At 45.8% G+C, this 26,818-nt stretch overlaps 1 protein-coding gene across 12 annotated transcripts in view; it reads left to right on the top strand.

Moving 5' to 3' along the window:
* The window catches only part of CHD2 (chromodomain helicase DNA binding protein 2), a 107,544-nt gene that overhangs the window by 26,555 nt on the left and 54,171 nt on the right, over window positions 1-26,818 (top strand). For 3 of the 12 annotated variants that reach the window (XM_036355590.1, XM_036355600.1, XM_036355599.1), the window contains 5 exons: window positions 11,561-11,792; window positions 15,326-15,412; window positions 17,518-17,579; window positions 23,261-23,368; window positions 26,381-26,521. In XM_036355590.1, the coding sequence (XP_036211483.1) occupies window positions 11,561-11,792; window positions 15,326-15,412; window positions 17,518-17,579; window positions 23,261-23,368; window positions 26,381-26,521 (630 nt within the window). Of the gene's footprint in view, window positions 1-11,560; window positions 12,032-13,583; window positions 13,695-15,325; window positions 15,413-17,517; window positions 17,580-17,663; window positions 17,781-23,260; window positions 23,369-26,380; window positions 26,522-26,818 lie in introns of those variants that run through there. The other 9 variants (XM_036355592.1, XM_036355588.1, XM_036355594.1 and 6 more) reach the window with 7 other exon arrangements.

Genomic DNA, 26,818 nt, shown 5'->3' with positions numbered 1-26,818 from the left:
AATAATTTTATGGTTGGGGGTCCCCACAGCATGAGGAACTGTATTAAAGGGTCGCGGCACTGGGAAGGTTGAGAACCACTGCTCTAAAAGCTTTCTATCATCCAACCCTGTAGAGCTCTTCTCCACTTGCTAGGTGGGAAGCTGCCTGATTCCTGAATTGTTCAGTAAAGCCAACAAATCTTTAATTTGTTTCGTTCATCCTCACCGGAGACTATTTTTTTTTTAAATATATTTTATTGATTTTTTACAGAGAGGAAGGGAGAGAGATAGAGAGTTAGAAACATCGATGGGAGAGAAACATCGATCAGCCGCCTCCTGCACATCTCCTACTGGGGATGTGCCCACAACCCAGGTACATGCCCTTGACCGGAATCGAACCTGTGACCTTTCAGTCCGCAGGCTGACGCTCTATCAACTGAGCCAAACCGGTTTCGGCCGGAGGCTATTTTTTCCATTGACTTTTATTTTTATTTTTTATTTTTTTAGAAAGAGTGGAAGGGAGGGAGGAAAGGAGACAGACACCTTTATTGGTTGCCTCCCACACGTGGTTGCCTCTGAGGGGTGAGGGATCAAGCCTGCAACCCAGAGAGGTGCCCTTGACCAGGAATCGAACCCGCTACCCTTAGGTGTGTGGGGCCAACGCTAATCCTGGAGCTACCCCGGCCGGGGCTAGATGTTTAGATTTTCCTTGGTTGAATTTTCATTTAACAATGGAATTATTTTTCTTTCTGGTTTTAATATCAGACCTTGAAGAGTTTGTAAAAATACCAGTGGCCGGGGGGTTGAGTTCTGGTAAGAGCTCTCACCCTGTGCTTCACATTTGCATGTGTGTCCATGGGTTCGAATCTTCTGAGGCAGCATTTCTTGTTCATATGTTGTTTCCTAACTCTTGGTCTTAACGTTGCTTGTCCCATCTTCTCAGTTCCCTTGTTAGGGCAGTTTTAACAGCGGCGTGGCCTTCGAGGTCTGTATAGGGCTGCAGCAGTGGGTGTGGCTATGCTGTGGATCCCTTAGAGTGGTATTTTGTGAACTGTAACCAGCATTAAAAAAAGCAAGAGAGCCCTAACCAGTTTTGCTCAGTGGATAGAGCGTCGGCCTGCGGACTGAAAGGTACCAGGTTCGATTCCGGTCAAGGGCATGTACCTGGGTTGTGGGCACATCCCCAGTAGGAGGTGTGCAGGAGGCAGCTGATCGATGTTTCTCTCTCATCAATGTTTCTAACTCTCTCTCCCTCTCCCTCCCTCGCTGTAAAAAAAATCAATAAAATATATTTTTTTAAAAAAGCAAGAGAATAGGATATGAAAACGAACCTCAGGGTTTTGCATCTTGTTGGGTGGCTAAGCCCAGCCGTGCCCGTAATGCCGGCAATCTTTCGTTTTGGAGGGACAGCAGCACTTGGTGAACAGTTTATAGGAAAATACCAGGGTAGATTTACATTTTTATTGAGTGCTGACTGTTTCAGACACGTGTGAAGAGATTTTTAAAATGTAGATTTTTGCCGAGACCGGTTTGGCTCAGTGGATAGAGTGTGGGCCTGCGGACTGAGGAGTCCCGGGTTCAATTCCGGTCGGGGGCATATACCTGGGTTGTGGGCATATCCCCAGTGGGGGATGTGCAGGAGGCAGCTGGTCGATGTTTCTCTCTCATCGATGTTTCTAACTATCTCTCTCTCCCTTCCTCTCTGTAAAAAATCAATAAAATATATTTAAAAAAATAAAATAAAATAAAATGTAAATTTTATCGAATGGGGGTTAGCGTAGCCGAGTTGCTTAGAGACCTCCTCAGGGGTAACCAGTTCTCCACATTGACTGTCAGGGAGCACTCGCCCTTTGCAGGCCTGTGGGTGGCCCTGCTCCCCACTGAGCTCTTTTGTTTACTCCCAACAGTTGACTTGTATACTCAGCAAGCATTTGTAGCCACTTCTCACCTTCGCTGATTCTAATTGTGCTTGTATTCCTGCATTTCAAATAAATACCAAACCAACAGCAGAAACCCATGAAAACGAAGTTGATTTGCTTTGGAAAGATTCCATAATAGCTGTCATTAAAGTGCCTACTATGCGAGAGGCTGGGACTTGAGTCCTTTATTTGTGCTCATTAGAGGAATCCTCACAGGTCTGTGAGGTATGATTATCCTTCCTACTTAGTAGGTGAGAAAACCGTGGCACAAGGTAGAATAAATGGTAGAATCTGAGTCAAACACCAGTCATTTGGCTCCACTTAAAACATCTTATCAAAAGTTGCAGTCAAATTGAAGAGGGATTAGAGGAAATTAAATAGGAGATTGGAACAGAGTAAAAATCAAGAATACTCAGAATTACCTTTTTTGTTTGTTTTTGTTAATCCTCTCCCCTGGATATTTTTCCCCCCAGCAGCCCAGGTACCTGCCCTTGACCGGGAATCTAACCGGGAACTGTTTGGTGCTCGGGCAGACACTGAGTCAGCCACTCCAGGCAGGGCTGTCCTCTGCTTATCTTAACCTTCACTTTAAAGAAACCAGAAACTCAGAATCACCTCATTGTGAGTGTGATTGATGCCAGAACACAGGGCTGTTCAAAAGGCTGTGATTTGACATCAGAAGTGGTTCCCACGGGCCGGTTTGGGAGACGGCGTGGGGGTGGTTTGCGCAGAGGCGGGGCGGGCAGGAGAGGGTGTCCCAGCGTCCTCGGAAGAACTCTGCCCTGCTGCACTGTGACTCCCCTCGGCCAAGATCGGACTTGGCCTCCGGTTTGTTTTGTTCGAAACAGTTTGCAAATAGGCGTTGCGTTACAATCACTCAAAAACAAACCAGCCAGCCCACCAAACTGGCACCTCCCTGATTAGATTTTAGAGCTTTGGCAGTACGTGTGTCCAGGTGGGCCCTTCAGGATAATGGCTCTTGAATGTGTGGTGTGTCTCTTGGGGGGGAAGTTAGAATTAACCCTTTGAGTGCCAACCCATATCCTAGGAACTGTGCTAAAATCGCCAAGGCATTTTTGCTGATTTTACAGCAGTTTAGGAAAAAAATTATGATAGCGCTTCCGGCACTTGTGGCGAAAGACGGGAGGAGCGCCATCGCGCTCCCCGGCACTCTAGGGGTTAAATAAAATAATACCTCTGAAGCAATGATTTTTCAACTAAGGACACCCCGTGCCCATCCACTCCCCTCCTCCCCCCACCCCCCACATGACTTTTGGCTGGAGATCTTTTTGGTTGGGGCTGGGATGCAATTGGCATCAAATGGGTAGAGGCTAGGGATGCCGGGAGCACCCTACAATCCTACAGCACATAGGACAGCCCCCCACAGCAAAGGATTATCTAGCCCAGTGGTTCTCAACCTTCCCAATGCCCTTTAATACAGTTCCCCTCATGTTGTGGTGACCCCCAATTTCATTGTTACAAATGGAACATAATGAAAGCATAGAGATTCATCACAAAAGCAATATGTAATTATCAATGTGTTTTCCGATGGTCTTAGGCGACCCCTGTGAAAGGGTCGTTCGACCCCCAAAGGAGTTGCGACCCACAGGTTGAGAACCGCTGCCCTTGAGACACTGGTCCAGAGCTTTCGGCCCGTCGCTTGCCACAGTGAGTGCGTGTTGGTTGTTACTGAGAAAGTTGTGAGCCCTCGCCTTTTCCTTTTTCTTCTCTGCGGCCTGATCCCAGGACCCCACTTCCTTCCTGCGACACTGCGGGCACAGGTGCTATTTACTGCTATTGCGGTTAGCGGCCTCGCCTTTTCAATCTCCTTTGACCTCTGGAGTTGCTGTGTTACAAAGTCTAAAGATGACAGCTTATTGGGCTGAAAGGAATGCGTAGTCCAACTGGTCCCATCTCTCCCCAGGGCTCCAAAGGGATGGGATTAAAGGGAGAGAGTTCCCTTCAGTGGGTTGCAACGTTTTTTACGTTCTTACCTGGTAGAAAGCTTGCCTTGTGTTCTGTATAATTAGCCTTAGTCCATTGCCAGACCTGGATTGGGTAGGTATTTGTGAGATGGTTGTCCAGTTGTTCCTTATCCGGGCTTCTTGCTAGAATTCATTTTCCCCTAATGACATTGACGCCTGGGTGCCATGTTTGATGCGCCCTAAGTAACACGCTAAAGATAAGATGACTGCTGTCTAGCACCCGTTGGGGATTTTACAAACGTACTTCATTAAAGGTAGGTTTTTTCCCACTGGATTTTCTTTCCCATTGGATTTCTCAATCTGATGGCACTTGGCCTTTGTCAAACCCCGAAACTGTAAGCAGCATTTCATACATGTGCCTTTTCCTGGGAAGAGTGTCGGAATAACTTCGAGAAGAACTGTGGAATCCTAGGCAGGTCTGCTCCTGAATGCTGATCGTTCTGTAATGTTAAAAACAGCTCTTTCTGCCCGGCTGGTGTGGCTCAGTGGTTGAGCATCAACCTATGAACCAGGAGGTCAAGGTTTGAGTCCCTGTCAGGGCACATGTCCCGTTGTGGGCTCGGTCCCCAGTAGGGGGCGTGCAGGAGGCAGCTGCTCAGTAATTCTCATCATTGATGTTTCTATCCCTCTCTCTGAAATCAATTAAAAAAATATACCCCCCAAACATAATAGTTTTGAAATTGTCATTGATAGATCTAATTCACTCTTAGTCTGTCATTGTTCATTGCATAGTATGAATATTTCACTTTTTTTTCATTTTCACACATAAACGCCTAGAGTTGTGTTTTTTTGTTTTGGTTGTTTTTTTTTTTAATCTTAGGATTTCAGAACTCTGAACAATTTTATACAGCCTGCCCCTTGCACAAGTTTGGTAATTTATCTAGATTACATACCACAGTTTCTTTTCTTTTCTCTTTTTTTTAATCCTCGAGAGAGGGAAAGACAGACAGAAACATGGATGTGAGAGAAACATATCGATTGGTTGCCTCCTGCGGGAGCCCTGAACAGGGCTGGGCCAAGGAGGAGCCTGCAACCAAGGTACTTGCCCTTGACCAGAATTGAACCCGGGACGCTTTGGTTCGCAGACCACTGCTCTATCCCCTGGGCCACACCAGCTAGGGCTGTGCCCACAGTTTCGATTGCATGATGCATAGGGATATTTTGAGATTTACTGGATTATGTCAAGGTGCTTTTCAAAGCTTCTAGTGATTATTTTTTCAATAGTGGTATATGAGTACCATTTTCCTTACTTTCTTAAGTAAGAAAATATTAATATCATTTAATATTATCAGACCCTTAAAATTTCTGCAAAGCAAACGAGTGTCCAATATTGTTGTAATAGACAGATCCCAAATTACCGGGGAAGTTTAATTACCTTTTCATAAATTTTTTTTTTTTATTGCTTAAAGTATTACAAAGGGTATTACATATGTGTACCTTTTCATAAACTTATTGGCCATTTCATTTCTGTAGTTGCATGCCCATTTCCTTTGCCCAATTACCTATTGTTTTTTTTTCTTTAATATGTAATTCTTCTTAAGTTGTACGTATACATTTCTTGTTGTGTGTACATTGAAATTTCTTTTCTCCGTCCTTGTCTTTTAACTTCAATTATATGGTTTAGTCTTCAGAATCATAGGCCTTGAGCCAGAGGTGGGGGAGGTAAAGATCTTTGACACAGATGTGATTAGAAGGAATTGTTCTGCATCACCTTTGGGCGCCTCAATAATCTGTTGAAGAAAGTGCCAGTGACTCGGGTGAGACCGCAGTACCAGAGGTGGTTGAGAAGTGTGGATTCATACTCCAGGCTGGGGGTGGGGACGAGGACAACACACACACACACACACACACACACACACACACACACACAGGCTACGCCTCTGCTGTAAGATGAGGGGGATTATGTCGTCTTTGTTGTAAGGATTAAAGAAGAGGTTTGCATGGATCTGATTCATAAGTGCTCCAAAAATATTAGCTGTTCTACCGTCGATAGAGCTTTAGTCTGGAAATCGGTGTTATGCAATCCCAGTGTAGATTGCTTTGTGTGTTGACCTGATGTTGCTTCCACCAGCAACAAAGCCTTGCCCTGCCAAGCTCTTCAGCCATTTTGTTAAGTTTACGGAAAAACACACACACACCCTCCCAAGCGCTGAAATGGCAGCTCTTGGGTGGGGAAGCCACAGGCCTGCTCCGTAAGTGAGGTGTTGCCGTGCTGCCCTCTTGTGGCCAATTGGGAAATGGCGATTAAAATGTAATGGAACAATAGCTAAGAACGAATGCTGGTCGCGTTCAAAGTCTGTTTGGAAGAAATACTTAATCACCCCATTTTGCCAGCTTCAAAAAGGATTTTGAAATGATACCAACTTATTTTTATTCACAAATGAACACAGTGCTAAACTTTTTCCATAAGCGTTCATTTTTCTGTTGGAATCTAAAATCCCAGTTTTGACTCCAGTCCCTTTCATTTGTTTTTGCATTATATTTCCCTTGTATTGATCATTCAATAAAAAATTATGAGACTTGTTTTCAATTCAGATTTTAAGTAATTTTCAGATACTTATTTTCCTTTAAAAATTTTTTAGTTTTCAATTACAGTTTACATTCAATATTATTTTGTGTTAGTTTCAGACACTTATTTTTCATGAGGATTCTGTAGGAATGGTGGATAATTCCTGAAAATTCCAGTTTTTAAATTGCCTTATAACTATTCATGCCATGGGAAATCAGATAATTTTATTACTTTGTTGTTTAGGTGAAAGCTTAGTTAAAGGATTTCTCACCAGCTAACTTCATTTGACCCTTTTTGTGAGTCTTGGGGACTTTTTACATCTTCTCCTCTAACTCAGTAATGCAAACTACCATTTAGCATTACTAGTATTTGGTATTGTAATTAGGTATTAAAAGCAGATCTGCATACTATTTTAAGAACTATCCTGTCCTTTGAGGGACCAATTAGACCTCAGTGCCTTAAATGTGGAGGTATTTATAGTGTTTTAAATAAAAATGTTTTCTGTTCCAGGATGTACTAGAAAGTGAGAACGTTGGGAGCATGGCAATCAGGCTGCCTGTTTCCATTTCCCAGGGGTAGAAGCTGCTAGGGCGACATGCAATGACAGAGGATTATGGAAATCCCTGATAGACTCTGAGTTTAGGATCGGAGAACACAAAGGATGTTTTCCTAGAGACGGTGACACCTGAGGCTTTAAGAATCAGAGGTGCTTAGTGTTAAGGTAAGAAACATTCAGACCAGTGAAGGATTTCTGTGACTTATTTGAGCCAGACTGTCGACAATTGTTGGGGAGCAGAATCTCAACGGATTGAAATAACGCTCCAGGTTGAGATAATGCTTCGGAGAGTAGCAGTTTTTCCACCTTGTTTTATGCATTACAATCAAAGGAGGAGACGTTAGTGGGTCACATGAAATCCATCGGTGCGAGATGAGGGAGGCGGGAGAAAGCAAAGTGGGGACACCTCTGGGATTGGATCAAAAGTAAAATGACAGACACACACTTTTTTTTTTTTAAATATATTTTATTGATTTTTTACAGAGAGGAAGGGAGAGAGACAGAGAGTTAGAAACATCGATGAGAGAGAAACATCGATCAGCTGCCTCCTGCACATCTCCCACTGGGGATATGCCCGCAACCCAGGCGCATGCCCCCGACTGGAATCGAACCTGGGACCCCCCAGTCCGCAGGCCGACACTCTATCCGCTGAGCCAAACCGGTTTCGGCAGACACACACTTCTTTTACTTGGGTGGGTGCAGGATAGTTCACAGTCAAGAATTAATTCACTAAAACGAGGGGATTTGAGGTCTCCGCAGAGCAGTGCCTGTGCTTTGAGGGGTCTGGACAAAGGACAATGACTTTGACATTCCAAGGATATGTTGTCGTAGAGGCAAACAGACAAGAGGCTCAGTTAAGGTAAAGATTGACTTCTGTCAGGGAGGATACCGGCCTAGGACACGACTACCCGCCATAAACTGCTTTTAGTTACAGTTTTGACTTCAGACCATCCTTTGTGATGACCTTAGGTCTCTGCGTTTGCAAGGCCTCCCCGGAGCTTGTCAGGCCAGCGTGTGCCCCTTTCGGTTCACATTAGCTTGATGCATAAGCCAAGATGGGAGGCGAGCAGCACCAGGCTTGCTCTGTGGAATGGTTACGTGGTGAGTCTTGAGCAATCAGCTGGGTTTTTTTAAAAAAAATAATATATCTTATTGATTTTTTACAGAGAGGAAGGGAGAGGGATAGTGAGTTAGAAACATTGATGAGAGAGAAACGTTGATCATCTGCCTCCTGCACACCCCCTACTGGGGATGTGCCCGCAACCAAGGTACATGCCCTTGACCGGAATTGAACCTGGGACCCTTCAGTCCGCAGGCTGATGCTCTATCCACTGAGCCAAACCGGTTAGGGCTCAGCTGGGTTTTATAGGACGTGCTGCTAGTGGGCCACGCCCAAGGTGGGGGGGAGGAGGTGTGGGCTCCACTAGCTTCCTAATCTTTCAGGTCTCTCCAATTACTCAGCTGTTTGGACTGTGTAAATGCAGCTTTCTAGGTATATCCCCATCACCCCTTTCAAGTAGACTGCCCTTTTATTTTTTAAATGTTTTCATTCATTTCAGAGGGGGAGGGAGAGAAACATCAATGATGGGAGAGAATCATGGATCAGCTGCCTCCTGCACGCCCTCTACTGGGGATCGAGCCCAAAACCCGGGCATGTGCCCTGTCTGGGAATTGGACAATGATCTCTTGGTTCATGGGTCAATGCTCCACCACTGAGCCACACCAGCCTAAATTTTTTACTTACAAGGACATTTCCGGAGCTGCCTCTACCTTTCTGTGGGCACATGGTGGAGGCCCACCTGTTAATAAATTCTAACTGGCCCTAACCGGTTTGGCTCAGTGGATAGAGCGTCAGTCTGCGGACTGAAGGGCCCCAGGTTCGATTCCGGTCAAGGGCATGTACCTTGGTTGCGGGCACATCCCCAGTAGGGGGTGTGCAGGAGGCAGCTGATCGATACTTCTCTCTCATCGATGTTTCTAACTCTCTATCCCTCTCTCTTCCTCTCTGTAAAAAAAATCAATAAAATATATTTTTAAAAATAAATAAATTCTGACTAGTGTCACAAATTGTGTGGCACTGACTCACCAACGGGTACCAGCCAGGAAGAACTTGTTATTAGGAGGGGAATTGAGCTGGGATGTGAAATTGTAAACTTTCTGAAGTGTGGGTGGTGAGGCTTTGGCATTTACGGGGTGCTGCTTTCACGGGATGCTCTCATGACCCACAGATCAGAGTTCGGCAGAGGTTACAAATGGCACAGGCCTGAGATGGGCTAGGCCAGGGGTGGGCAAACGTTTTGACTCGAGGGCCACAATGGGTTCTCAAACTGGACCGGAGGGCCGGAACAAAAGCATGGATGGAGTGTTTGTGTGAACTAATATAAATTCAAAGTAAACATCATGACATAAAAGGGTACGGTCTTTTTTTTTTTTTTTTTTTTAGTTTTATTCATTTCAAACGGGCCGGATCCGGCCCGCGGGCCGTAGTTTGCCCACGGCTGGGCTAGGCTGAGACCCAAGCCGTGGATGCCACTCAGCCTTCCTCTTCCCTCTTGCCTGGTGCCCACCTTCTCCTTGGTCACAGGTGCTTTCACTGTGCAGAGGACCAAGGACTCAGTAGGTAAATATAAGGAAGCCTTGGCAATACTGAGTCACTGTTCTGGCCAAGCCTGACAGGGCATAACAGGGATACGGTTTATTTGCCGAGTCTCTGAGGTTTTGCGCCCCGGTTGTAGAATAGAATATGCCCTTTCGAGCCAGACTGGGGGTGGAATCCCTGCCTCCTGGGGAATAACCAAAATTTTATCTATAAAGCACTTAGAGAAATGCCTGGTACCTGTTAGATCAGCGGTTCTCAACCTGTGGGTCGCAACCCCTTTGGCGGCCGAACGACCCTTTCACAGGGGTCGCCTAAGACCATCCTGCATGTCAGATATTTACATGACGATTCATCACAGTAGCAACATGACAGTGATGAAGTAGCCACGACAGTAATTTTATGGTTGGGTCACAACATGAGGAACTATATCTAAAGGGTCAGAAGGTTGAGAACCACTGTATTAGATGATCATGCAATTCATAAACGGCTTTTCATTTCTCCCTTTTGCAAAATAGAGCCTTCCCCCTCCCCCTTTATTGTCGTGGCTTCCGAGTCTTAGCAGAATGGCCCCTGTACTGTATGCTGCTTCTTATGGCTCCCATGGGATTTTGCGGTCAATCCTTGACTTTTTGGGGTTTCATGCTGTCTGTCTTTTATCTCCTGGTTGCTAGACGCATGCTATCTGTCTTTTATCTGTCTGTTAACGTTTTTCTAGGTTCTGCCTCCCTTTCCCTCTCCTAAATGAAAAGATCCTTTTAAAGCAGCTGAGTTGAGTGACCTGTCTACCCCCATTTCTTTCTCTGCCAAGTCTTTCACCTTTATGTCTCTTTCAAGTGTCTTCGCTCCTCCCCGCATGTTCCTGAGTGGCCTTCTCGAGCTTTCTTGCTGTGGGAGAACCCGGAGCTTGCATTGCCTTCCAGGCCCCCAGGTTGATAATCTTCCCACAGCCTTCCCTTCCGATTTTGTGGCTTCTGCTGCCCCTTGCCTTAGGTTGCCTCCCTAAGCAGTGTTTGTTTTGTTGTTGTTGTTGTTGGTTAATCCTCACCCAAGGATATTTTCCCATTGATTTTTAGGGAGAGTGGAAGAGAGAGGGAAAGACAGAGAGAAACATCGAAGTGAGAGAAACACATCGATTGGTTGCCTCCTGCACACACCCCATTCAGGGCCAAGGCCGGGGAGGTGCCTGCAACCAAGGTACGTGCCCTTGACCAGAATCCCACCTGGGACCCTTTGGTCCGCAGGCCAACGCTCTAGCCACTGAGCCAAACTGGGTAGGGCCCTGGGGAGTGAGGAAGGGCAGGGATGCGGGTGGCCAGTGGCAGTCTGCATTGCATTAGGCCTTCCCTTTAGCATCAGTGTGTTCTTCATGTTCCTTTTCTTCTGTGAGGTCTCTCAGGGCTGGGACTCCCTGCGGGAGGTCCCCAGGGCCTCCGGTGTGGGGTGAATGTGTATGTTTTTAGGGAGCTGCCACGCAGTCTGATTAGTACCTATTGTTAGGACATTGATTGGAAAATTACAGCCGCATTGCAGTCTTACTTCTTGGGTAACCCTGCCTGGGTTTGGTTTTTTCTGTGTTGCATTTGCTTTGTTTTTGTCTTGAGCAGGGAGGGATGATACTAAATAAATAAAACTTGCTGGATTCAGATAGATCGACCTGTTTCACCTGGGACAGTTATTTAAGTACTTCTGAGTGTCAGATTTTTTTTTTATCTGAATGAAGGAGAAAGTAATACATATTCTGCGTTTTTGTCAGAGAAACTAATTTGTATAAAATAACTGGAATATGGCATCAGATAAGCACTCAGGAAATGGTAGCCAATACGGATGTTGAAAATGATAATAATGATATCATTTGCAATGTAAGAATATAGAAGTAAATTTGGAAATTTTGATTTTTTTTATTACCAGAATTAGCCACTATCCAATCATTTTACTTTGAGGATTTTTTAAAGACAGATTTATTCGACAGTTCTTAAATCTTTTTAAATGTATGTGTATTTTTTCCATATTAAGTAATTCAGCATCTGAAGAAGCCTCAGGTTCTGACTCAGGCAGCCAGTCGGAGAGCGAGCAGGGCAGTGACCCAGGAAGTGGACATGGCAGCGAGTCCAACAGCAGCTCTGAGTCTTCGGAGAGTCAGTCGGAATCTGAGAGTGAATCGGCGGGGTCCAAATCCCAGCCAGTCCTTCCGGAAGCCAAAGAGAAGCCAGCCTCTAAGAAGGAACGGATAGCTGATGTGAAGAAGGTATCTCCTTTGCTGTACTGTACAAATTGCCTGCAGCTGGGACCAGCTAGCAGACCTTTCTTTCCCGGGGAAGCTCATTAGGTATCTTGATAAGGAAACCACAGCCCCCTTTTCTAATAATACTAGAGGCCCGGTGCACGAAATTCGTGCACTCGGTGCGGGGAGAGAAGGTCCTTCAGCCCAGCCTGTGCCCTCTCACAGTCCGGGAGCCCTCAGGGGATATCCAACTGGAGCAGGCCTAAGCCGGCAGTCGGACATCCATAATGCTGCCGTGGAGGCAGGAGAGGCTCCCACCACCGCCGCTGTACTTGCCAGCCATGAGCCTGGCTCAGGGCTTCTGGCTGAGCGGCACTCCCCCTGTGGGAACGCACTGACCACCAGGGGGCAGCTCCTGCCTTGAATCCCCTGGTGGTCAGTGTGCATCATAGCGCCGTTCGGTCGATTTGCATATTACCCTTTTATCATATAGGATAGTGCCCCTGGATATAAATGAGGACTGCTTTCTGTTCTAGTTAATCAGAGGCTACAAAGAAAATAATTACATAAGCCATCAAATTATAGGGCAAAAGGACAAATGTCTATAATTTTGGTTTTTAACATTTTAAAAATGTGGTTAAGCCCAACCTTTGTGGCTCAAAGGTTGAGCATAAACCTTTGTACCAGGAGGTCACGGTTCGATTCCCAGTGAGGGTGTTTAGGAGGCAGCCTGTTAATGATTCTCTCTCATCATTGATGTTTCTTTCTCTCCTCCTCTCCCTTCTTCTGTGAAATCAATAAAAATATACTTTTTTAAAAAAATTAAAAGGTGGTTAAAATTTTCTTTTTTTTATGTACAGTAATGCACAGTGGAGAGTTCTTTATTTGCGGAGATGAAAGGAAACCACAGGAACTGTGCATGGCCTGTGTAGTGTGTCTAAAACTTTGCTGAAATAGTGTTACTGTCTGGCATTCACACCTGTTTACTTATAAGACTGCATATACTTAAATTCATTTAAAAAGGCGAAAGGGGGGACTCAGAAAGAAGGGGAGTCATTGCTAAGACGGACTGAATTTCAAGGCAGAAGTATTTCAGGCAGAAATATTAAAATATTCTTTTAAAATTTAGGTGATCAGTTCTAAAACGTTCATCAAGGTAACGCGTGGATGGACAGCACAGCCAGTTAGGAAGCATGGTGACTGAAATGATGGTTATTCTAAAAGGAGAGCTTTTAAAGAAGGTTCTTTGTTTTCTGTATACACATCCCTTTTACATGGTAGCTTTTCACTGATACCATTAGCCCTTAATGATCATCTCAAAATAGTTTAGCCTCCACCCCCGTTACTAAAAGCTTCGTAAATACCTGTGTTGAAGAATTTCACGGCTCTAGCAGAGGCTCCAAAAGGGGCGCGGGCGGGGTGGGCAGACAGGACGAGAGTAAGGCTCTCTCCCTCCCTCTCTCGGCCCGACTTGCTCAGTGTCCACCCTCTGCTGCCTCTTGGGCCCAGAGTTCCTGCCATCTGGTTGTCCTAATGCAGTGGTTCTCAACCTTCTGGCCCTTTAGATACAGTTCCTCATGTTGTGACCCAACCATAAAATTATTTTTGTTGCTACTTCATAACTGTAACGTTGCTCCTGTGATGAATCGTCATGTAAATATCTGATATGCAGGATGGTCTTAGGCGACCCCTGTGAAAGGGACGTTCGACCGCTAAAGGGGTCGCGACCCACAGGTTGAGAACCGCTGTCCTAACGCCTCTGGTTGGACCTTCTGTCTTCTGCCTCTCAGATCATTCCAAGGCCATTATGGGCTTTCCACCTTCGTAAGCGGAAGACACGGGGTCACAGGATTACATCGGAGTCTAGTTCTGGAGTGCCTGTTCCTGGGCCATCTCCCTTGTTCTCTTGGGAGGCCTCGTTTTTCGGTAGCTGACTCGGCGTTTTTAATATATTTTATTGACTTATTACAGAGAGGAAGGGAGAGGGATAGACAGTTAGAAACATCGTTGATGAGAGAGAAACGTCCATCAGCTGCCTCCTGCACACCTCCCACTGGGGATGTGCCCGCAACCAACGCACATGCCCTTGACTGGAATCGAACCCGGGACCCTTCAGTCCGCAGGCCGACGCTCTATCCACTGAGCCAAACCGGCCACGGCAAGACTCGGCGTTTCTAAAGGCACTGTTGGTCACGCCCTCCCTTGGCTTGGTGACATTTTTTTTCTGGGTTGTCTTGCGTCAAGTTTGTCTCGTTTGAGGTCCACTGTACACATACATCCCGAGTCTCGGCCTGGGGCATTCTCCTCTTGCCTCACTTTCCAAATATTTTCTTGCCAGTAACTGTCACCCAGGTGTTGATGACAAAGCCCCGTGGCTGATCTGGGCTGTCACGCATCTCTCTTGCCTGTTTATAACATTTTTCCTACTGCCTTCCACAGTTCGCTCAGATCGGGACCCAGACTCTGATCCCTAGAGGCCGAGGAAGGAGGGGCCTGTGTGTTTTCTCTACACGTTTGTTGGCTTGAGTTTTTGTAGAAGGTGGTGCCAACATACTCCGTGAAAAAATGTCCTCTTCAACCAATCCCTCCTTTTACCTTTCTTTTTTTCATCGCTGGTGAGGATTGTTAGTAAAAATAGTTCTTAATAATAGTTAGAAAAAGAGTTACAAACCGTTAATACTTAATAAGAGTAAAAATAGTTACTGCTCAGAGTGAAATTAGGTGTGCTAGAGAAAGGGTAGCAGTGATTCTCCTTCTGAAAATTTCTAACTAAATGTTAGACATACCTACTATTTATATGTATCTGGCGTTGCCTACGTCCTGCGGAATTTAAAGAAATATACACATGCCCTGATTCTGATTTAATTAGACTTGGTGGGACCCTGCTGGGTTTTTTTTTTAAGTTTGTCAGGTGGGTCAATAACCAGTCAAAGGTGAATGGAAAACATTAGGGGCTTAAAATTCATCAGTAGATAAATCTGCCCTTAGTGGAAGCCAGTGTTCTCTTGCCATGTTATTCAATTGTAAGTGTATGTTTTAATGATGGGTAAGCAGCGTACCATCTAAGTTTAATAGCCATTAGCGATGAAGAGGCATTGTTACACTTTATTTTTTAAAATATATTTCTTTATTGATTTCAGAGAGGAAGGGAGAAGGAGAGAGAGAGAGAGAGAGAAACATCAGTGATGAGAGAGAAACATGTATCAGCTGCCTCCCGCACACGCGCCGCCCCGGGGATCGAGCCCGCAACTCAGGCATGTGCCCTTGGCCGGAATCGAACCTGGGACCCTTCAGTCCCCAGGCCGACGCTCTATCCGCTGAGCCAAGCCAGCGAGGGCCATTGATACACTTTAATGTGTTCTAGGATAGTGCGCCTTACTCTTTTTAAAGATGGGAGTTTATTTGTCTCGTAAACAAAACTAACCAAGCAACCCTTTTGATATTTAGTTACTTGAATGCTCTTAAATTAAAATACATGTTGCAGTAGTAGTGAAAATAGTAAATGGGGGTGGGGATCAAGAGAAGAAAGATTCATGCATGGCCTGTCAATTTTACAGATGTGGGAAGAGTATCCGGATGTGTATGGGGTTAGGCGGTCAAACCGAAGCAGACAAGAACCATCACGATTTAATATTAAGGAGGAGGTAAGCGAAAGAAATGTTTTAAGGGGGTATGTTGAAGCTCCTGACCTTACCTTGTCCTTTCCGACTCCAGTATGTCTTGCCATGAACAAAGACTCAACGTCGGGGTGGAAATTAAATGACTAATGAGAATTTTCTCGACCTAGCACAGCAAGGAAAGCCACGTGGGGCTTTAAAAAAAGAAACTTTCCAGGAAGAACATGTAATAGTGAATGTTGCAGTAGAGGGTTAAGATTACTATACAGAACTGGCCTTAAATTTTTAATTTTTTTTGGACGTTTCTCATAGTGAAATCGATTGTAGTAAGATATTTACTTTTTTTAAAAATATCTAGGTTGTAAATCTCCTACTTTTTTTGTTCAATGAATAACTTGCCTGGTAAACAAGTACAAAACAATGGCACTAGTTTTAGGTGTATTTCTGAGAAAAGAGTTTACTTGACATACGTAATGTATTTTAACTCATTTCTTTACATTTGGTTTCCTAGCTCATGTTTAGTGTGCCGTATAAAATGTTTCACACGGATTTACTCTGTGGTCGAATTGTGAGAGATGGGTGGTTTCCAGAATTAGTACTGTTTACTGGGGTCTGTGGGTTCTACAGAATCAGCTTTTCCCCGTTTGTGACAATTTTGTGGATTCTTACCTCTGTGTTAGGCTTATAGATTCTATTCTGAAGAGATACCTTTTTTTTTTTTTTTGTCTCAGGGAAGTGACCCCTGCTTTTGCCATTCTTAACTATATATCATCCTTCTGCTAAAAGTTAAATATTGATAGCCAAGGGTTAGTGAGTTGGGGTGGATTTTAGTTCATCGGTTTTAAAAATCTAATTGGCCATAACATTGGCATTGCCTTTACGCTGTTTTATTTTGACCTCGGAGCTGGTTTGCCTTAGCTTTCCTTCCCCACAGCGTCTGGGACTGGGTCACCGAACTATCTTTGCCACAACCAGTCACATAGATGTGTGAACCTTTTGAGTATAAGTTAACACGTTCTCTGTAGGGCACCAGAACAAGAGCAGTAGGGGAGGTTGGCCGTTTTGCTTAACTTTGGCGGAAAAGAGCTGTTCAAAGATGTCTCTGACTGTGAACTTCCCACGTGCTGTTAGCAGAGCACTGTTGCTGATCATGAATGAGTCTCAAATGAAACCGATCAGTAGCCACCACTAATGACATATTCAATGTTGTGGCGTTTTCTTTTTCTTTTTTTAAAATATATTTTATTGATTTTACACAGAGAAGAAGGGAGAGGGATAGAGAGTTAGAAATATTGATGAGAGAGAAACATCGATCAGCCGCCTCCTGCACACCCCCTACCGGGGATGTGCCCGCAACCAAGGCACATGCCCTTGACCGGAATTGAACCCGGGATCCTTCAGTCCGCAGGCCGACGCTCTATCCACTGAGCCAAACCGGTCAGGGCAGTGACGTTTTCATGTGACATTCTAGATCTGCATGGTCGCCACGAGACACGTGCCGTTTAAAATTTATGCTCATTGAAGTGGAGTAAAATGAAAAATTCCATTCCTGAGTCCCTCCCAGCTGTGGGCAAACTACGGCCCGCGGGCCGGATCCGGCCCGTTTGAAATGAATAAAACTATTGAAAAAAAAGACCGTACCCTTTTATGTAATGATGTTTACTTTGAATTTATATTAGTTCACACAAACACTCCATCCATGCTTTTGTTCCGGCCCTCCGGTCCAGTTTAAGAACCCATTGTGGCCCTCGAGTCAAAAAGTTTGCCCACCCCTGCTAGCCCCACTTCAGGGTCCCGGTGGCCACACGGGCCTGCTGGCCGTGATACCTGACAGGGACTGTGCAGGTACAAGCGATGCCTTCATTCCAGAAACTCCCACCGTCCCGCATGCTTGTAGGAGTCAAGCTGAGAAATACCTCCTGGCGTTAGAGACAACTCAGAAATGACACACGAATTAATTTTCAAAGCAAAAGGAGAGAGGGCGCCACCACACAAATGCTGAGGTTTTTCTTTCTGCCTGGAAGCTCACGTCGAATGATGTTACACTGAGTAGACTTGTTAAGCAGGCTCGTGCGGACCCTGATGACCGTGAATTAAAGTCTGTGCTCATTTCTCCCCCTCACACACTGAAGGCCAGTAGCGGGTCTGAGAGTGGGAGCCCAAAACGAAGAGGCCAGAGGCAGCTGAAGAAACAGTAAGTCTCTTCCGGGGGCAATTCCTTCCCGCGGTCGATGGTAACGTGTCAGTGTGTCTGGGACTGCCTCCGTTGTGTCTCCAGCCTCCCCCAGGTCCCAGAGCCCGCCTCTCTCTCTCTCACTATCTTGGGTCCCTGCCCAGCTTCACCTGCTGCAGCAGCAGCATTCAGAGCCCAAGATTCTCAGTGTTCGACGCCTAAGTAAGTATTTCCCACCAGCCCGCGCTCCTGGGGGTCGGACCCCACCTTACTCCATCTGTGTCGCCCCGTTAGTCCAATTACTATTGTTTTTTTAAATGTGCACAAATACCAAATATGCCGGCATTTGGTGTTCTGTTCTAGTCGAGCAAAGAGCAGGTTTAGATTTGCCTTCATTTCCATTTGTTCTCTGTGTTGGCATGGCAATATTATGTTGTTTGCACACCCATGGTAATACGAGATTTCACACGGTCATTTCCATATCATTTTAACATTACAGTTCATAAGCCAGAACACTTTAAATCTTGGCCTTAACGTGAAATTTCTTTATAACATGGATTATATGCTCATTCTTTTAACATTTATTTCGATGAATGTTAAGATGCAACTATGTTTGCTTTTTTTCCTTTTTGAGAAATAATTTTAAAAATCTGTTTTTGGGGGCGTGTGGATCCCTTGGAAAGTATGGATTTTATAGCCCATCTTCTTAGAAAAAAGTATAGCAGCATTTCAAAAAAAAAAAAAAAAGAAAGAAAAATGTAGATAGTCAAAACTTTGCACACAGATCTAGGGGTTTCTCATGGGACACAGTTGTCCATGGCCCTTATTAAGAGCCCCAGTTAGGTATTCTCTGTTCTAAAAACATTAGTAGTCTTAAGTATTTGGCCTAAGGCACAGTGATTTGAGTTTTTAAAATCCATCTCCTCATTTCCAAAATAGAGGAATGCTTATTCTGCCGACCTAACAGAAGTTACTAGAGAGTGTGCCAAGCCAGGAGTTCAGTATAGGCCTTATCGGAGCACGTGCAGTTTTCATCTGTGTTCTAGATTCGGAGTTAGAGTTGGAGAAGTGATAACTGTAGGCAAGCCCGCACTTGATGTCTTGGAAGGCTTTGGTCCTACCTCAGTCCCGTGGCCTGCTGGGGAGATTGTTCTCAACCCGCCCCCCCCCGCCGGCCCCCCAGTCTCAGGGGCCTTTTGGGGGCCTTGGAGGAGCCCCTGATTGTTCTCGTCCCCCCACCACCCGCTTCTCTGCTGGTCTCTCGACTGGGATCCAGGTGCTGTTGCTGTGCTAGAAGACCCCGACTGCCCATTTTAATGGCCTGGTCCCAGTGTGCAGAAGCCTGCGTTTTTCAGCCATGGTGCCACTCATCAGTCTTCCCCTGTACTTACTCTCCCCCTCCTATCCTCAGAGCACTCAAGGTCGGCAACTTCTGGAGGCCTTCAAGGACCTTCTTTCCCCAGAGTAGAAGCGCTTAGTTCTGCACCGGGGGTGGGGGAGGTGTGGGGGGGGTGTCTCTGTCATGCCGTCTCCCTGCCTACGCTCTTCCCAGGAACTTGTGTGGCCTCACTTCCTGCCGGGTTTGGGGAGCCGGGCTTGGGAGCCTTCTCCTGAGTGAGTGTCATGAGAAAGGCACAATGCTGGGGGTGCCCTCCGTGAGCTGAGCTAGTGGGCAAGCCCAGCTTGGGGGGTATGAGCTTCAGACTTGAGCGAGACTCAAGGGGAATTTGGAAAAATCAGCACAGGGAAATGCTATTCTGAAACCCTCAGATTTTAAAGACTTCTAAAAAGGAGCTATTTTGCCCTAGCCGGTTTGGCTCAGTGGTTGGAGTGTCGGCCCGTGGACTAAAGGGTCAGGGTTGGATTCTAATCAAGGGCACGTACCTCGGTTGCAGGCTGCATCCCTGGCCTAGTCTGTCTCCCCTCCCTTCCACTCTCTCACAGAATCAGTGGGAAAAATATCCTCGGGTGGGCATTAACAACAACAAAAAAGGAAACTATTTTTAAAAACTTTTTTTAGGAATTCATTTCAAACTTTGTGACAATAAAAGCACAAAGACTAGACTGCCTGTGTACTTTACCATTGGTTACCGTTCTTGTTATTTCCATTATTGTCGTGTTCTTTTTATATATACTAGCACATGTCATGTTTTTCTGAATCGTTTAAGATGCACATCGTGACCTTTTACACTTAAAATACCTAAGAGCGTATTTCCTAAGAATAAAGGATCTTCTCTTTCATAAGCAGAGTGCATGCAGTTTTAACATAAATAGATTTAGCATTGCTGAAATACTTGGGTCCAATTCATATTTCTATTTTTGTCAATTGACCCAATAATGTCTTTTCTAACATTTTCCCACCTTCACTAGGAGATTCAGTCAGTGATTAGATATTGTCAGGTTCCCTTTACCTAGAGCAGTGGTCGGCAAACTGCGGCTCGCGAGCCACATGCGGCTCTTTGGCCCCTTGAGTGTGGCTCTTCCATAAAATACCGACTAATGCGCATGGGCCTCAAAGTTTCAATCGCACTGTACGTGCGCGCCCGCAAGTGGTATTTTGTGGAAGAGCCACACTCAAGGGGCCAAAGAGCCGCATGTGGCTCGCGAGCCGCAATTTGCCAACCACCGATCTAGAGCATTTCACAGGCTTTCATTGCTTTTATGACAATGACATTTTTGAAGAATAAGGCCTTACAAGGGACTGGCTCCCCAGAATCATGGAGGGAATTAGCATTTAAAAGCTTAAAAGCTTCAGAGTGTAATGTCTCCGCACAGCCCATCTACAGGGTGGAGAAGTCATCTCCTTGTAACTAACTGACCACTCTTCACCGCACATTCTAAGTGACTTAATATCGCTGATCCTAACTTTTTTCTCCCTGTTCTTAAAAATTTAATCCATTATTCAGTGTCGGATACACTTCCACACAGAATCAGTCAGGCCTCCGATTATTCAGATCTTCCCAGAATGCGTAGGCCTGGCTGGACTTTTTCCTGATTTTTTTGGTTTTCAGGGTTATGGTTGAGAGTCCCAGGGCTGGGGCTGTGATGGAGCCAAACCACTTGTTTTCAGGGGGCTTCAGTTTCCATCTCTAGGAGGAGGCCTGTGGACCAGTTGACGTGCTAATTTTTTTAAAAATATATTTTATTGATTTTTTTTTTACAGAGAGGACGGGAGAGGGATAGAGAGTTAGAAACATCGATGAGAGAGACACATCGATCAGCTGCCTCCTGCACACTCCCCTACTGGGGATGTGCCTGCAACCAAGGTACATGCCCTTGACCGGAATCGAACCTGGGACCCTTCAGTCCGCAGGCCGACGCTCTGTCCACTGAGCCAAACCTGTCAGGGCGACGTGCTAACTTTTTGTATGTTCTTGTATTGGCAGATTCTAAGTCCTCCTGGTTGTCCATACCCTACAGATCTGCCCTTTAGCTGGAAAACTCGCCTCAGCACCCACTGCCATTTTAGTTTCCTAAAGCTCATAGGTAGACCCTCATTTAGCTTCGCAGTACCTGGTGGGGCGTGGAAATTACAACGCACACGTAACTGAGGATTTTTCTCATCTGATCTGCTGTCCCTTAGGTCTTCGTTGTTCATGTTCTTTCATTGTGTTTCCTGCAAAGCCACTTCTCTGCCCTTTGACAGTGAGCCGCTTGGGAGCGCCAGCTGTTCTGGACTTGGCCCTGGGGGGCTGCAGCCTCACGTGCCAGTCTCCCAGTCGCTGGAGACATCTTCCTGTCTTCCTTGCTGCCATCACTTCTTTTCCTGGGAGGCTGTAGCAGACATATGTTTTCTAGTCTCTGGGGGAAGAGAATAAGATAGGCGCCCAGAATATAGGCATAAGGAGGTCTTGGATTTAAAGAGAGATGAAGGGTTAGGCAGCGCTAACAGGCCTTGGTGTCGTAGCTTGAGTGCTTCCAAAAGCCCCCTACCTGCCTGACCCCTACACTGATATGGCTCATTCTTTCATTAACTATCCCTTTACTTAACAAAGCAGTGTCTCTGTTTGCCTGCGTTCTCGCTGAGCTCAGGTACAAAGATGAGGATAGATGGCCCTGCCCACAGGGACTCAGCTGTTAGGGAAATAGATGCAAAACAGTGTCACTAGAACCTGAGTAATGGACATAGAAGGCTCCACTGCCTTGTCATGAAGGCTTGAAAAAACATTTTTCCCCCCTAAAGTTTACACACACTCAGGTATAGGGTGGCTCTGCCACCTTTTTTTTTTTTTTTTTTTTTTTAATTTTACTGATTTCAGAGAAGAAGAAGAGAGAGGGAGAGAGAGAGAAACATCAATGATGAGAGAGAATCATGGATCGGCTGCCTCCTGCTCGCCCCACACTGGAGATGGAGCCCACAACCCGGGCATGTGCCCTTGACCGAAATTGAACCCGGGACCCTGAAGTCCGCAGGCCGACGCTCTATCCACTGAGCCAATCCGGCCAGGGTGCCCTGGTACCTTTTAGGAAGGTTCTTAGGAATCCACGGATCAGTCACCTTCTCACAGCGAGCTTCTCTATGACTGTGATTTGACTGTGCAATTGTGCCACACTTGTCCTCAGTAAAACCTCATTTCCTATTCAGAGACCAAGAGGCACAGTGGTAATTGTTTTATTTGCAGAGCAAGTACTTGTACTTGCTTATAAATTTTCTTCCCCCTCCCCTCCAGATATTTCCTTCTTCCCTGCAGGTGAGAAATGAGCTAAGTCCCTGTGGTATCTGTTTGGTCTCCAAGTAAACTTCAGAAACTGGGGGAGTAGGCTACGTATTGGGGTGTGGCTCTTCCCGGCCTTCTAAAGTCTCAAGGAGCAAAGGAACACCTTCCATGTCTAATAATTACGTCTTTGGCTGAACAGACAATTTAGTAGGTGGTAGGTTTATCATTGAAACATAATTTTAGGGACTGTTTCCTCAAGTGTATTCTGACGATGTGAAAATATCCAGTATGAGTTCTCAGAAAAGTCTCTTAACTGTGGCAGCAGCATTGGCATGAACTTGTTAAAACTAAAATCTTAGGCCTCACATTAGACCTCCTGAATCAAAAACTGGCCGCAGCCCAGAAATCTGAATTAACAAGCCTTTCAGTGACGCTGTTGATGCTGACGTTTGAGAAATACCGATTGAGTATATATTATGGTTCACTCTGGCTAGTGTTAATAGTCACATCAAAATAGAATATGAGAGATTTAACAGCATTTAAAAAAATATTTATTGATTTCAGAGAGGAAGGGAGAGGGAGAGAGAGAGAGAGAGAGAAACATCAATGATGGGAGAGAATCATGGACGGGCTGCCTCCTGCACGCCCCCTACTGGGGATTGAGCCCGCAACTCAGGCATGTGCCCTTGGCCGGAATCGAACCCGGGACCCTTCAGTCCGCAGGCCAACACTCTATCCACTGAGCCAAGCAGGCTAGGGCTTAACAGCATTTTTTATCCAGAACCAATGGTTTTATAAAAATACAGCCTTAGTTTAGTTTCCATTTTCATTTATTTTGTTACAAGAGATAAAACCAGGAGTCGATATGGCACAGCCAAAATGTAAATGGAGCTTGAAGAAATCTCTTGAGCGTAATTAAGCTAAAATACACATGGTCTGCCTTTTGGGTAATTAGATCAGAATTGGTGTTGTCGGAATCTTCAAGCTAAACGATCCGGAAGCATCTTTGAGAGAAAAATCATTGTGCTTTGCTTTTGATCACAGAGAAAGGTGGAAGCGGGAGCCCTCAGAAGATGAACAGGAGCCAGGCAGCGATGCAGAGAGTGAACCAGAGCAAAACACAGGGAGAGCCCGGAGGCCGTTCCCCAGAAGGTGCAGTGTTTGCTCGGACATCTCCGCCTCTGGGGGAGCGTTGTCTGTGTCAGATCGAGAGGGCGCGGTGCTAGGAAGAGATGGGACACAGGGCGCGGTGCCTCTGGGTTTCCAGTGTCTGTGGTTCACTGCTTGCCAGCCTGCATCGTTAGCCAGTGATGGCATGGCGGGGCGTTGCCATGATACGTAGCTCAGTGACTGACTGTTTCCTACTCCGTGTTGGATTAGTTTTGTTTTTAAATATATTTTATTGACTTTTTACAGAGAGGAAGGGAGAGCGATAGAGAGTTAGAAACATCGATGAGAGAGAAACATCGATTAGCTGCCTCCTGCACACCTCCCACTGGGGATGTGCCCGCAACCCAGGTACATGCCCTTGACCGGAATCGAACCTGGGACCTTTCAGTCCGCAGGCTGACGCTCTATCCACTGAGCCAAACCGGTTTCGGCTGGATTAGTGATGTGGGAAGAACGTGTCTTCTCTTTAAAAAAGCTCCCTGTGGCCCAGGCCCGTGGTTGGCAAACCGTGGCTTGTGAGCCACATGCGGCTCTTTGGCCCCTTGAGTGTGGCTCTTCCACAAAATACCACGTGCGGGCGCGCACGTACAATGCGATTGAACTTCGCGGCCCATGCGCAGAAGTCAGTATTTTGTGGAAGAGCCGCACTCAAGGGGCCAAAGAGCTGCATGTGGCTCGCGAGCCGCGGTTTGCCAAGCCGCAGTTTGCCGACCACTGGCCCAGATGGACTGGCTCATTGGTTGAACGTTGACCACGAGGTCACGGTTCCATTCGCAGTCAAGGCACGTGCCTGGGTTTTGGGCTCGATCCCCAGTAGGGGGCATGCAGGAGGCTGCCCATCAGTGATTCTTTCTTACCATTGATGTTTTTATCGCTCTCCTCTTCTCTCTTCCTTTCTCTCTAAAATCAATAAAAACATATTGTATAATAATGTACCACTTTTTAATTTTTTTAAATGGTACAGCCACTTTATTTTTTTTTATTTTAAATCCTCACCCGAGGGTATTTTTTCATTGATTTTTCGAGAGAGTAGAAGAGAGAGGGAAAGATAGAGAAATATCGATGTGAGAGAAAAACATCGATTGGTTGCCTCTTGCACGCACCCCGACCAGGGCCGGGGCCAGGGAGGAGCCTGCAGCCGAGGTATGTGCCCTTGACCGGAATTGAACCGTGGGCCCTTTAGTCCTCAGGCCGATGCATTATCCACTGAGCCAAACTGGCTAGGGCTAAAAACCTATTTTTAAAAAAGTTTAAAAACCTCCTTTTTGAGGGAACTAACTCTTAAGTTTCTAACACTGACTGGTTGAAAGCATTCTTCACTGCTTATTACCTTGTCCATATAATCTATGTAACATTAAACAGAGGATCTAATTGTCGGAGAAGGAGGTAGGCTGAGTGGCGGGAGAGTGGTACTTCTTGATCAGATGGATGGCATCATACGATACTGGCGAGGGTGAAGGAAGGCGGAGGCAGAGGGGCCCCGGGAAACTTGACGCCCTTGCACTGTGGTGTAGGATCGGGTTGGCAGGCGATGGCCTTGGGGTCAGATCCCACTCCCCACCTCATTTTGTACGGCCCACCGGCTCAGTATAGCTTTAGAGATGAACATTGGTAGTTTGACAATAGGGAACACTAAGTTTGAATTCCAGTTCAGTGACATGTAATCCCTTAAAAAAAAGTGCTGTTCTTCTCCTTAGTAGATATGTATCACAAAAAACATACTCAATGATGATTACTTTATTTTCAATTTTGTCACTCAAAAATCCGTGAAAATTTGTTTTCTCTTGCTATGGAAGTACCTATGTGGTGGCCTCAGTTTTGTCTCTTGTCTGGGAAAATGAAAAATCTTCACACCCTCTGGCTGTTTACAGCAGAATGTTTGCCTACCCCTGGCTCAGGACACGGCGCTTGTCCCCAACCCACACCCCAACCCCCCACCCCCACCCCCTCAGCAGAATTCATCAACTGAGATGTGTCCCCTTTCATCCGAGTTAAGCTTAATATTGGGATGGCGCTCCAGTTCCATCGTCAAGATTTTATCCATCATTCATTGAATCCTGGGTCTTGAATCCTCTGTGTAGCATTGGTTAGGGCAGGCCAGAGAGAAAGAGACAGATGTGATTGCGAGTTTTCATCCTCCATTTTCTCCTTTCACCTTTTTACCACCGATAGAGCGCTATTTTGGGGATTTCCTTGTGGGAGCTCCCGGGTTATGGCGCTCAGTCCTGGCCGTGGGTGGGAGTCGGCAGAGGGCCGTGTCCTCAGTCTGTTCCATTGGTCTGTGCAGGTCAGTCTCCCAGGTGGCCTTCCAGTACATTCTGTGCACATACAAGAAAAATAAATGTGTAGTTACTTCTTACTTTTTCCATTTATACAGATAATACATTCCATGCATCTTTTATATTTTTTTTTCATGATCTTGGCAATCTTTCTGTACATGGAACACCCGCCCCCCCCCCCTTTTCTTAATGGCTCCATAATACCTTATTTATTGAACTAGTTCCCAGTTGATGGACACTTAGAGTGTTTCTAATCTTTTGTTATTGCAAATAATACTCCGGTGAATACCTTAATGTGCCTGGGCCGGTGTCTATATCTGTAAGATCAATTCCCAGAAGTAAAATTGTTATATTAGTCAGTTTGGGAGATAATTCCAAATTGCCCACCAAAGAGATGCCACCAGCAACGCGCTGTGTGTGTATTTTTGTATCAGGTCATCCCGAGGGTCAGTGGCGGACCTTTGCCTCAGAACCCACTGTGTCTCCTGTAAATGCTGGCGGACTGTTAGCATCAGCATCATGTCCATGTGGAAGATGCAGATTTCCAGTGAATTAGAATCTCAGGGAAAAGGGGACCCGGGAACATACATTTCTAACACTCCCCTGGTTAAGCCTACGTATGTCCCCCTGCCCTGGAAAAAGAATGATACCGATTTGAAGTAAACACCAAATGATAGAGTAAAACTGCCATTTTTTTTTTATCTTCTCATTCCAGAACAGTGCCCAAACCTCGAGTTAAGAAGCAACCTAAAGCTCAGCGTGGAAAGAAAAAAAAGCAAGAGTCGTCTGATGACGATGATGAAGACGATGAGGCTCCCAAAAGGCAGACTCGTCGCAGAGCGGCCAAAAATGTGAGGTAGGTCGTGCCCCGGAAGTTTTTTGTTTGTGTGAGGGTGATCGTTTGATTGGCTTGCACTTGGTTCTCAGCCCCTGATTATGCATCTGGTGGGCAGAAATACTGACCTGTGTCCCGTGGAGGTATTGGGGAATCGGGTCTGTGTGGGTGCAAAAAGAATGGCGTTGGCCAACGGGAATATGGAATAAGTAGCAGTAGCTCATTTCAAGCCTTCATTCCTCTCAAGACAGCTGCCTCAAGTTCACGGCCTGTCGAGGTAGCTAGTGATATTGCCTTCATTTCATAACATCCCTTTTT

The sequence above is a fragment of the Myotis myotis genome, unplaced genomic scaffold (genome assembly GCF_014108235.1).
Source record: "Myotis myotis isolate mMyoMyo1 unplaced genomic scaffold, mMyoMyo1.p scaffold_m19_p_23, whole genome shotgun sequence".
In the NCBI taxonomy this organism is placed as follows: Eukaryota; Metazoa; Chordata; class Mammalia; order Chiroptera; family Vespertilionidae; genus Myotis; species Myotis myotis.
Note: the sequence above shows the minus strand (reverse complement) of the source record. Positions and strands in the feature narration are given on the sequence as shown.